This window comes from Pteropus alecto, unplaced genomic scaffold, assembly GCF_000325575.1.
Source record: "Pteropus alecto unplaced genomic scaffold, ASM32557v1 scaffold23, whole genome shotgun sequence".
NCBI lineage: Eukaryota > Metazoa > Chordata > Mammalia > Chiroptera > Pteropodidae > Pteropus > Pteropus alecto.
In genome coordinates, this window is record NW_006435837.1 from 7,512,580 (window position 1) to 7,524,903 (window position 12,324).

Below are 12,324 nucleotides of genomic sequence, written 5' to 3' on the forward strand. Positions count from 1 at the left end.
CAGGTCGGGAGACAGAAATACACCCAGCCTTTAGTCTGCCACTGGGGTTTTATGCTCCAGCAGTTAGACCTTTATCAGCAGAACTTAGAGGTTGGCAGAGATCTATTTTTTAAAAATCAGTTTAACAGCTTTAAAAGGGAAGGTACCTATGGAATATATATTTTGCTGGTGTTTCATTTTCCTGCATTTAGGGAAGAGATTGAACTTCTGAAAACCAAATCAAACAAAACTAGACCAAGCCTAGCAAAAACCACAAAAAGCTGTGGTTGGCAGGAAGGCAAGAAATTAACTTGGAATCAATAAACACAAGTTTCTTACTTGAAATGTGTTTAAAATTTGTGAAGCATATTGGAAAACTGCCCAGATTGTCTTCTAGAAAAGCTTATTTTATAAGCGTAGCCGAAATATTATGAGTAAGAAGTCCTCATTGCCGGGTGTGACCTTTCCCTCCTCCTATTTCACCTATTTAATCTGCTTCACAGACTCAGCACGGGCTCCTTTCGTCTTCAGGCCATTTTCCCAGCACCATTTCTTCTCTCCCTCCTCTGGCTCTCTTCTCTTTCCTCCATCTCCTTCCATTTTTCCCTCCTCCATTTAATAGCTTAGGTATCTTCCTTCATGTCCTTATACGGGCATCTGTGCGTTAATGCCGGGGATATGTTCTGATACATGCGCCGTTAGGCAGTTTCATCCTTGTGCGAACATCACACAGTGCGCTCACACAAACCTAGTGGTCTAGCCTACTACACATCTAGGCTGTGTGGTCTAGCCTATTGCTCGTAGGCCACAAACTTGTACAGCATGTTACTGTATTACATACTGTAGGCATTCGTAACACAATAGTAAATATTTGTGTGTCTAAGTATATCTAAACATAGAAAATATGATCTAAAAGTTAAAAAAAAATGGTACACCTGTGTAGGACACCTACCATGAATGGTGCTTGCAGGACTGGAAGTTGCTCTGGCTGAGTCACCGAGCAAGTGGTGAGTGAATTTGAAGGCCTAGGACAGTACCGTGCACTGTTGTGGACTTTATACACACTGTCCCACAAGCCCTCCCTCCTGCTTCCTTCTGACAAGAAATAGAAGTTGTCAGTGCTGCTCCGTGAACACGGATGTGGGCTGGGTTGATTGGAAATATTGAGGGGAAACTGGCGGGGTAAGGTGTGTTGCTCTTATGCACCGTTGAGTCGGCGACTTTATGAATGAATGATGTTCACTGTGTCCTGTCCTCAACAGCCCCGGTCAGCTCCTGTAGACTCAGGCTTACGGCTTCTTTTATGGAGTCAGTCCATCTCATGTTTGGTCTTCCTCTTTTCCTGCCACCTGTTTTCCCCAGCATTATTGTCTTTTCCAAAGAACCCTCCCTGCCTTCTCATGGTAGACCCAAAGTAGGACAGCTTCAGTTTTGCCGCTTTTGCCTCTAGCAATGTTTCTGGCTTAATTTGCTCTAGGATCCGCTTGTTTGTCTTTCTGGCGGTCCAGGGTATCAGTAGAGCTCCCCTCCAACGCCATATTTCAAATGATTTCATTTTTTTTTTCCCTATCAGCTTTCTTCGCTGTCCAACTTTGGCTTCTACATGTAGTAATTGGGAATACATGGGTGCGGATGATCTTAGCCTTGGTCTCTAATGACGCTTCCTTGCTCTTGATGATCTTTCCTAATTCTTCTTTTGCTGCCCTTACAAGTCTCAGCCTTCTCTCCATTTCTTGGCTGCTGTCTCCAGTTGAATTGATGACTGGGCCAAGGTAAACAAAATGAACCATTTAGAGGTCCTCATTGTCGATGTTAAAGTTGTGTATTTCTTCTGTAGTCATGATTTTTGTCTTAGGTTCAAATACAGTCCTGCTTTGGCACTTCTTTTACTGTTATCAGAAGTCATGTCAAATCACTACTACTTTCTGTCAGCAAGCCGGTGTCATCTGCATATCTTAAGTTATTGGCAAGGCATACATCACCATAATAGTGACCGTCAGGAGGGAGTGGAAGGTGGCCTGAGGATCGGTACTAATAAGAAATTAAAATGGAGAGATAAAGGAACATGGATTGTCATGGCAATGTAGTTTTAGCTATGGCATGTTGGAGCAGTGGTCAGATTATGGAACTTCGTGGCATTCGTAAGAAAAGGGTATTTAACATAGAGAGGGTGTACAACTGAGAACTCAGTATTTTTACTTTGGAAAATTTTATTTGGTTCCATTGACCCTTCTGGCACAAAGGCTTCTTTGGCATTGATGGAAGAGATAAAACTTATCTATGCTTTACATCCTTACAACCTAGAAAATATTTCCAAAGTACAGGGACAGGCTGGCCCCGCACTACCACAGAAATCATTTACTAAAGTGACAGTAGCACCGAATACTGTTTAAGGTCGCTCTTGTGGACCTGTGTCCTTGTACAGGATCTTAGGTCCTCAGTGAGGAATGTACAGCCATGTGCTCTGAAGACCACCAACCTAGATCTGGGAGGGCCATAGCGCCCTCTGAATATGTAGCACTGGGGGGACAGGCTCCTCTGCACTAAACAGGTCAGTGTCTGACTGATTGGGAGGTCATGTGTGCACTCAAGATTGAAGTGTTGTGAGTGAGAGGGATTCTGTTGCTCCCATAAGAAAAAAAAGTTTCTCCTGAACCACATGTCTTTCCCTTTCTTAGAGGAAATTCAACTCCATTATTATCTTATGGGAGCATTGTCATATATAGTCTGTCATTGACTGAAATGTTGTTATGTGGCACTCGACTGTATTTAACATTGTTTAATAATCATCATTCCAGGTATTGATCTCTAGGCTACCAGATTACAAGTACCCGAGGGCAGGGACTTTGTTTTATTCCTCAGCCCCTAGCACAATGCATGGCTCAGAGAAGACATTCAATAAATGTTAGTTGAATAAATAAATGGATGAATGAATTGCTAATTAAAGTACACATGGAATACCACTTGACTACAAGTCTTTTCAACACTGTTTATTCATTCACTACCCAACTCTACTAAGCACCTACTATGAGCCAGGCGTTGTGCTAGTGGCGGATATATAAACACGGACAGAATCGATGGAATCCTTGCCCTCACAGGGATAAAACTCAAAAATTAAGTGTTTGTTTATAACAGTATGGGAATGGGATATTCCTTTTTCCAATATTTTAAATTAGTTTCAGGTGTACAGTATAGTGCTTAGACATTTATATAATTTACTAAGTGATCACCTCAATTAGTGTAGTACCCACCTGACACCATACATAGTTATTAAAATATTACTGTATTTCCTATGCTGTAGTGTACATCCCTGTGACTGTTTTGTAACTGCCAATTTGTACCTCTTATCTGGGAATGAGATATTCCCATTGTCTCAGAATTTCGCTTAAAGCTTCACTCTGAAGGGAGATGCTACAGATATGCATATAGGATTCAGGACTTTCTAGAAGAAAGAAAAAGCTATCTAGAGATGATTATACCCAACTCCCTGTATCATTACAGAAGACTAGACATTTGAAAAGAATTCATCGAAGTCATGTAATTTGTGGGTGTTGACAGTGCTCTGGCATTTTCCCTACTCTCCTAAAGATGGGGAGAAGGTGATTTATCCTCACCCCCGTAAGAGAAGAGACTGGCATCTCCTCCACATATTGTGTATTTGCTGAGCTGCTGAAATTCCAACAAGTTGCTCTGGATCAGGAAAACCTGTCATATGACCTTAGTAGTTTGGATTTTGTATGGAAACATGAACAGCAATACTTGTTTCTTACCTGGGTAAATTCTGAAGGCATTAGGCTAGCTGGAATACCCAAGATGGTGGGGTGAGGGCAGAAGGGTTAACAGTTAAGTTGCATTTCCCCTATTTAGCAAGGCAAGGATGCATGTTCTTGGTAGGCCAAATAAATGGTGTGGAAGATAGCCAGATGTGAATCATCTTGAAAACATGGCGACCAGGAGGGCTGTCTACTTGACTAAGGAGACCTCAGGAGCTAGAAGATGTGCCGCTAAGAGGGGATAGCTAAGAGGAGATTGTAAGACATCAATCAGCCAGAGAGTTCATTATTCATTGAGGAATGGTATAATATTTGGGAACCTCAGGAATCTCTAAAGAAGTCAAGTTCAACTCACAAGAAAACTTGCTTTTGGAGGCTTACCATCAGAGATGGCAGGGTTAGACTACAACAGTGTCAGTCACATACAACTTTTTTCCATCCACCCTTTCCTCTTCAGCCCTCAACACTATTCAGCAACAGGAGTCGGGAAGAGAATTGGAAAAGCAAGGAGAGGAACTGTAAAAGAACAGACAGTATGCCTACCTCACTGCATGTCTTTAAGCCAAAGGTCAGGCCTGAGCTGGGGGCAAGGGAGGCAAAGGGCATTGAAATGGTTGTGAGATTGAATTTTTGTTTCTGGATAGATGACTTTTAAAAAATCTAAAATATTTATTGTTGACAATAAATATTGTCTGTTAGATTGTAACATACGTGTTTGTTCATTCTGGGTCTAATGGCATGGCCTGTAGTGACTGAGAATCTCTGGAATTTTCCTGACATGTCTTCCAAGGGCAGGGAAATTGGAACCAACTGAGAGTATTTAATGTCAGGCATTGGAAAAAAACAGACCCATTGCTTATTCAGACCTTCTAGAGCTTAAGCCATTCAATAAACTGCCTACCTGTGAAAAACACTCACATGCACGTACACACACCTGTATGATAAACTTTGGCTTCTCTCGTTGACAGATGACTATAAGCATATAATAGATCACTCAAAGAACATGGCGTCTTCTCCTCATAAGGCCCTTTATTTCTCTATAGGCTATTTCATATTGCTATGAAATTTTTCCATATGTTAAAACTGTAATATTTTTCTGTAAAACTTTTACCCATTGATTCTGTTTCAAGTCTACTCTATCTTCTACGTGGTCATACATGAGGGAACATGGCTGTTTATTAATTTATTTATCCATTCAATGAGGATTTATCGATCATCTAGTCTGAGTCACACACTCCTCTAGGTGCTCAAGTTGACATGATGAATAAGACCAAGTTTTTACCTGAATGGAACATACATCTCATTGAGCATCTTATCATAGATCATCCTTCATTCACTCTAGCCTCAGTTCTTTCTTTTTTACATTGCAAAATAAGATTAAAAAATATATATACATGTCTTCTAGAACACAGTGACACATAAACACTCATATATGAATATATTATAATGATCATACTTAACAAAGCCAAAAACAAAATCCTAATTGTCCATTATGGTAAAACAATAATAAATATATCAGCTAGACTAGTAAGTCATTGCAAATTATCTTCATAATAGATTTTTAATGCCATGGGAAATGGCACATAGTATAGAACTATGTAAAAGTTTGATCTCCATTTTCTATGTGCGCACGAGTGTGGGTTTGCCTATAAATATGCATAGGAAAAAAAGACTGGAAGGAAATACACCAAAATGTTAAGAGTTATTTACTAGATGGTTAACATTAATCATACTTGCTGTGTTTTCTGTCTTTTCTTCAACAAGCCTGTCTTGTGAAGTGCAGTGTTCACGCCTACTCTATCTAGGCTGTTGCCATAGGCTCTGGAGCAACCGTACAACCAGCAGATTGGAGTATCTGCTCAGGACCACAGTGTTTATAAATTAAAATGAGCGAATGAGTGAGTGTGAGTGTGAGTGTGTGTGTGTATGTAAGTGTACGGTCAATTCTTTATTTTCCATGACTCACTTTTTATCCCATTTTCCTTTCTCACTGACATCCATATGAGTCACATCTCCCCACAGTCAGCTGAGAGCCAGCCATGTTTAATAATAGCCTAGGAAAAGGGCATGTAGGAATAAACCTGCCGATAGTAAAAGGATAACCACTATGAGTTCAGAGCTCAGTATAAAATGACTTATGATTATACCCTCTTTTGGTTCCTGATTGTGCCTACATACAAAGATCACTGATCAGTGACCATTTATTTAGCAATAGTTTTGACTATTGATGTAGAATCATAATAGCTAATAAAAATAACAAAATTTTAAAAACTCAAGGTCCCGTTTTGAAAATAAATGAATACCATTTTCATAGCGATAAGTGATTGGAGGCTAAATGTTTTATGTTTTGACATCATCTGCTTACAATTTGTTACCAATACTTTTAACCATCTATTAAATTGTACAGTACGTGTTTGTGCATCCTGGGGTTTAACAGCATGGCATGCAACGATGACAATAACTAATAACTAATAAGAAATAAGCAAATGAACTTGTTTGGGAAGGGGGCACAGAGTGGATTAGAATTTCCAGTAGGTAAAATTGATTTGTGATTATGTAGCTAAAAAAAAAAAAAGCTGTTAGTGTTTCTGACATCCGTATTCCAATATAAATATGACACAGGTATTTTGTACTATTTGTTATTCTAGAAAATAAAAACAAATTGTCAGAGACAGATCTATTCCTTTCTCTATTAGCATACAAACTCTAGTATCTATATTTGGAGGCATGGAACTTGAAAAGTTTGTATAACTATTTCCCCCGTATTCAGTCCATCTCCATTATAGCCACAGACCTCCTCTGTATGTCATCTTATCTTCCGACATAGGAGATAATGTGAAACACGATTTAACATTTCATATCATGTCAAAAGCAGCATGACTGAACATAAGCCCAAGCCAGCAAAGATACAGGATTACATCTCAATTTTCTGGAACTGGGTTTTGGAGAGACTGCTCAACCAGTATGAGACAGTGTATACTGAATACCAAATTGAACTCACACCACTGTAATAAGATTGAAGCCAGCAGCTCAGTGTACTCAGTGAAAGGGGGAAACACACATTGGCACACTTCCGAGGAGCTGAGAATTCCACAAGCAGGACATTTGTTATTACTTAAGCAATATTTACAAATGCAGAGGGCCTACCTTGCATAAAAATAGATTATGCAGCCATTATGGATTATTATTTGAGGTGCTACAAAATGTCTATGTGCCCCTAATATCCATCCCACACTCCTCTGTCAACCTGCCACAGTTGCCGGTATTTTCACCATCTTGGATGACTCCACAGTTTCTTCTCTAGTCAACTGTCATTTAAAAATAGTAAAGTATCAGCCATTAAGGTAAATTAAGGCATAGCAAAGATTGTTATATCTGATTGCTATACCCTAAAGCATAGCAAAAATGGTTATATCTGATTGCTATACCCTAATATTATACATTCATTTCATATATCTATCTATATATATCTATAGATATATATCTATATATCTATAGATATATATATACATACATTTCATATATCTATCTATATAGATATATATAGATATAGATATAGATAGATAGATATATGAAATGTATGTATATATAGATATAGATATAGATAGATAGATATAGATAGATAGATAGATTTATTCATTGATATGGCTTTTCCGTATAAACTTCCAGGAGGTTAATTCAAACCTTTATTTCTGTAAAAGACTTCACTGGGCATATGAATCTCAATAGCTTCACCAATAAATACTTGACAATAGAGCATAGGTTGCATCAATCTTACTCCAATTCCTGCAAGCTTCATGGCTCATAAACAACATGAAGTCAAAAGCACTCAGGGCTTCTTAGAATTCCTGAGCAATGTCTCTGCCTCTGCTCATTCCTCTTCTCTCCCAATCCTGATTTCTCTTTCCCCTAATTGATCTGGATATGAAGTTATCTTATGTCCTCAGAGCTCTAATTCTTGCAGACTCAGCTCTTCGCTCTCTTCTGGCATTTGCATCTACAACAGTGCCATAGGATGGCAGGTATTTCTGTATTCCCAGAATCCTCCAGCACACAAGACCTTTGATAAACCTCTCAGGTCATTTGTTGTCAAGTGAGGAGATTTCTTACCTTTGGCAGAGATGCCCTGGAACCTGAACTCTGGGTCGTCATCGTTAAGACCGTGGTGATGCCCAGTGCGACTCTGGCAGGGGCTGCATCCATGTTTATCCAAAAGGAGACCCAGGACAAAATGACTATTAACAGACTGGGGATGTACATCTGGATCAAATAATAGCCCATCTGGCGTTCCAGGTGAAACTTAACCTCGATGCAGGTAAACTTTCCTGAAAGCAGGAAATGATGATTTACAATCCAATTTGAATTTATCTTTCCTATTCCAGCCTCTCATTTTATTTTTTTTTTAAAAAGAGCATTATAGATGGATTTGGAAGATTGCACAAAATGCTCACCCTACATAATCAATTTAACTCTTTGCCAACTTAACCAGTAATGGATATGACAGTGTGAGAATGAATGATCTAAAGAGTCACTGGACCAAAACCATGTGGCATATTAATTTTCTAAATCTGTGCATGTTAAAGCTTGATTATTTGGACAGAGCTTCGGGATTTGCAAGACTGTCATAAACTGACTAGTGGAAACAAAATATTCTCATTTCGTGGGATTATAATATATAGTATAGAATATAACTTACAGCATATATATAGCATATAGTATACAGCATATAATATATAACATATAATAGGTAATAGTTGAAACCATCCCCTCTGAAGTAGTAAAGTTCACTTAGAGCTCTCAAAGTATTTGAATACTTGTGAATCTATTTTTGTGTTATCAATAGCAAGGGGAAAATGCACATTTGTATAAGCCATGTATATAATCCTGTCATTGTAAAAATTTCCTAGCCTCCTGGGTAATTGCTTGAGGACATGTAGAATATTTCTAGAATCTGTATAGTGCTACATTGTGTATAGAAAAAGTGCATATAAAGATATTAAAACTTTTAAGATACTATTGAAAGATAAATGTCCTTTCCCCTTGCCACGTTTTTTCTCTCTTTAATTGGCTTGGAGTCAGAACCCCAGGAGGTAATTTGGCTTGGCCCACACAGATTATAGGAGATAGGGTTGGTTCCTCTTGGTGAGGAAGAGCACCTTAGAATCAGGTTTTAGTAGCTTCCTAGGAAGCACTGTTGATGCTGAAACAAGTGTTCATGGACCATTCTGCTCAGCAAGGGATCTGGAGCTGTCACTGAACATGTCTTGATTGCCTCTCTATGACCAGCTGTGTGGTATCAGAACTGGGACATTCATAGGAAAAGCCATCCACTTTACTGGGCAGGCATAATCTTCCAGGCAGCAACAGATGCCCACTTGTTGCTATCACCTCAAAATTTCCCCCTGCTCCATGTCTATCCGCACTACTGACAATGCATTTTAGAGCCGGCTGAATTCCCGCCAGCTGATTTTCATTCAAACTCTTATTACCGTCCAGGACCAAAGAGCATAACAGCTGTGTTTCTGGGTTTACAAAGACCTATGTTGATTTCTCTCTTCCCCTAAGTCAGAGAGTGTAGATTGACCTGAGGATCCAATGTCGAAAGTGGATGCCAGGTACTGAACCTGCCAGGATTTATATTCTTCCTGTATCACTTACAAGGTCTGATACACCTTTCCTCAGACTAATTCGACAGAGGATGGTAAGCAAGAGAACAGCAATATTCCCAGATCTCTTTTTCTTCTCTCTCTGTTTTGGAGAAATCCTTTGTTGTGCTCATTGACCTATTCCAGAGCATATAGGTATCTTATCTGTTGAGGGGCTTTGGCACCAAGCCCAGGTCCTTGCCTTTTTAACTCTATTTTCCTAGTGAACATGCAGCAATTGAGGTAATGAGATATATACCCCAAGCTGCAGATGGAGCCCATTTGGGTTGAGCAGCTGAAAGAAAACTTACCAGTGTTGTAGTGTTTTGTGCAGTAGCCAAGTTCTTTCTCTTCCTTCAGAATAAACTGGGGCAGAGTCAATCCTTCAGCAACTTGAACTGGACCATCACTTAACCACTCAAATATCAGGTCATTCATCGTGTACCCAACTAGAGAGTAAGCAAATCATAGTGAAAAACTGAATGCATCTTTTCAAGAAACCTTGAAAATTTAGCCATGTAAAGAGACAAACAAGAAAGTCATCTAAAGCAGACACATGCTCAATCAATTCAGGAGCATTTTTAATAAAAGAGCTACAGTCATCATGACAACTACATGTTATCGGAATCAAAGAAATTGACACCAGCAAGCTATTCCTGAATGATTTTTTTCTGTGTAATGAAAGAATAGAATCTATAAAGTTCATATTCTTCTGTCTTCTTTATTCACTAAATCTTTCCGAAGAAAAAACAAGTAAACAAGCACAAAAATCCTTTGAAGACTGTCTTTACTTCAAAGAGCTATGTCTGCTGCAATCCAATAAGACAATGCAATTCATGGCACCAGTCTTGGTATTTCAAATGAAAAGCATTTATTTTTAATGAGAGTGAATTCATCACAGGCCTGCCTAAAACATTCCCATTGCCACTTGGCCCCTCTCCTAGGGTCTGTTAGCTTCATTTTCAGAAAGCTTATGTTAATGTCCTGATGGTCGACCTTCCTTTACCTTAGCGTGTGGGGAAGGCTACAGACAGGTAACCTAAGAGGGAGTTGCAGAATATGCAAATAAAGCATATTCATTTGTGCTAGTCTTGCTAAATGGGCCCACTCATCACAATGATGAATATGAAGTAAAACAATCTCTATTACATAAGGTCATATTGTTATATGACTCCTGAACTATCTAAAATAAGATTGTTATCAGTTTACCAAACCAAAGTTAGCTCTCGGTCTCCAGGCTCCTGTTAACTAGGCCATTATCCGTCAGGGGCTTTTGGATCTTTTTGCACCCCATAAATGAAAGCTACTTTTCCTTTGGGCATCATTTCTCTCCCTTCCCCTTTTATTTGTGATATTTGAACTTAGAAATGAGAGTAAGGAAGATGAGGGATATTATGTGAGGTTTTGGATAGCCAATAATCTCAGTAGAGTCTTATGATTAATTACTACAAATTAGTGACCCACCAAAGCTACCCAGGAATCAATGGCAAAGGTAGTTGGAATCTGCTTTCTTCTTTCTTTGGACCACCTTTTCCATCGAAAGCCAAAAAATAACATAGAAAGCAAGGAATTACAAAGAGGACCCTGTACCAGCATTGCTGTTCCACAGAGAGAATGGCCAACTCTATCTGTTTTACTGCAAGGCTGCATGAATACTTCTTGAGTATCTCCAACAAATACTAGAAGCTCATCAAACACCCCATATCCTTGTCTGGTGAGCTTCTGGGTGGCCACCATAATAATAGTCCTCGTCAGCCATCCTGAAGCCCCAGACTGGGACAGAAAGAAGAGGTAAGGGGATAGGGAAGGAGGAGCTATTATGAGGGTAGAAAAGTAAAGAGTAATTTGTACCCTTCACATTCAGAGTTACTGGTAAACACATATTGCTGCTGCTTTAATTTTACGACTTCTAGGTCCTGCAAGGATCAACCATATTTACTAATTGGAGTTTCTTAAGCCTTGGTCAAGCCTCAGATGACAGCTATGATTGCTGTTTTATAGAGAAAATAGATGTTGGGTTGAGACAGGTGTGAGTTTGGAGCAGTAGAGAAGACACAGGAAGGAACCATTATGTAAGAAAATGTTTTTCTTAACTTTCTTCTCAAGAGAAGGGGCAATAGAGGAAAAAAGAATACATAAAGTTTATTGTAAATCAGAAATTCTCATTTTATCCCTGGCAACTTCTTTAAACAAAGACATTTTGTTATTTTGTTTATTTCCGTAGGAAGTTTCAAGAGAACTCTGGTGATTTTACACGATCAGAATGAAAACCCTGTCACTGATTCTTTTTTAATAATAGTTGATGCATCTTTATATTTATTATTTATTTTTCTAAACCAAGAAGTTTAAAGTATTTCCTTGCTCCTGCCTCATTAAATCTCCTGACATCCCTGTAGGTCATTGGGACTTATTATTCTCTATATTTTGCAAACAGAGAAACTGACAGAGCAAGCCAGAAAAAATTCATGTCTCTTGTCTGAGAATCCCATTACCTGGGAGGCATCAGCAACTTATGGCATGTGTCAAAGATTTCAGTGGCATTGTGGCTAGTGGCAAGGGGGACAGAGTAGATAGCATTTTTCTCCTTCCTTCATCATGCCTTTGTGTGTCCACTGCCCACCTAAGGGAGATACCTATTATTCCATATCATCTCATGGCCCTCATTCTTGCATCCTCCTCTGACTAACGCTCCTTCCTGCCAAAATTCCTTTGAGGTGATGGTCTATATGAGCATTAGATAGAAAGAAATACCATTTTATTATTAGAGAGCAGTTCATCAAAGAGATTGAATGACTAATCTCAGTTTTCCCAAGGAGACATTTTCATTTCAAAGAAAACTTAATCAGGTTTCGTTTTTGAGGAAGGGTAAGTTATTTGGCATTTTACTTCGAAAGATTGTCTATGCTCTGTTTGGGATGAGACACACA

At 39.0% G+C, this 12,324-nt stretch overlaps 1 protein-coding gene across 3 annotated transcripts in view; it reads right to left on the reverse strand.

Moving 5' to 3' along the window:
• GLRA2 (glycine receptor alpha 2) overlaps window positions 1–12,324 on the reverse strand; it is a 173,429-nt gene that overhangs the window by 94,742 nt on the left and 66,363 nt on the right. For all 3 annotated transcript variants that reach the window (XM_006911659.1, XM_006911658.2, XM_006911660.1), the window contains 2 exons: window positions 9,709–9,846; window positions 7,863–8,077 (listed from right to left, as the gene is read on the reverse strand). In XM_006911659.1, the coding sequence (XP_006911721.1) occupies window positions 7,863–8,077; window positions 9,709–9,846 (353 nt within the window). The remainder of the gene's footprint in view (window positions 1–7,862; window positions 8,078–9,708; window positions 9,847–12,324) is intronic.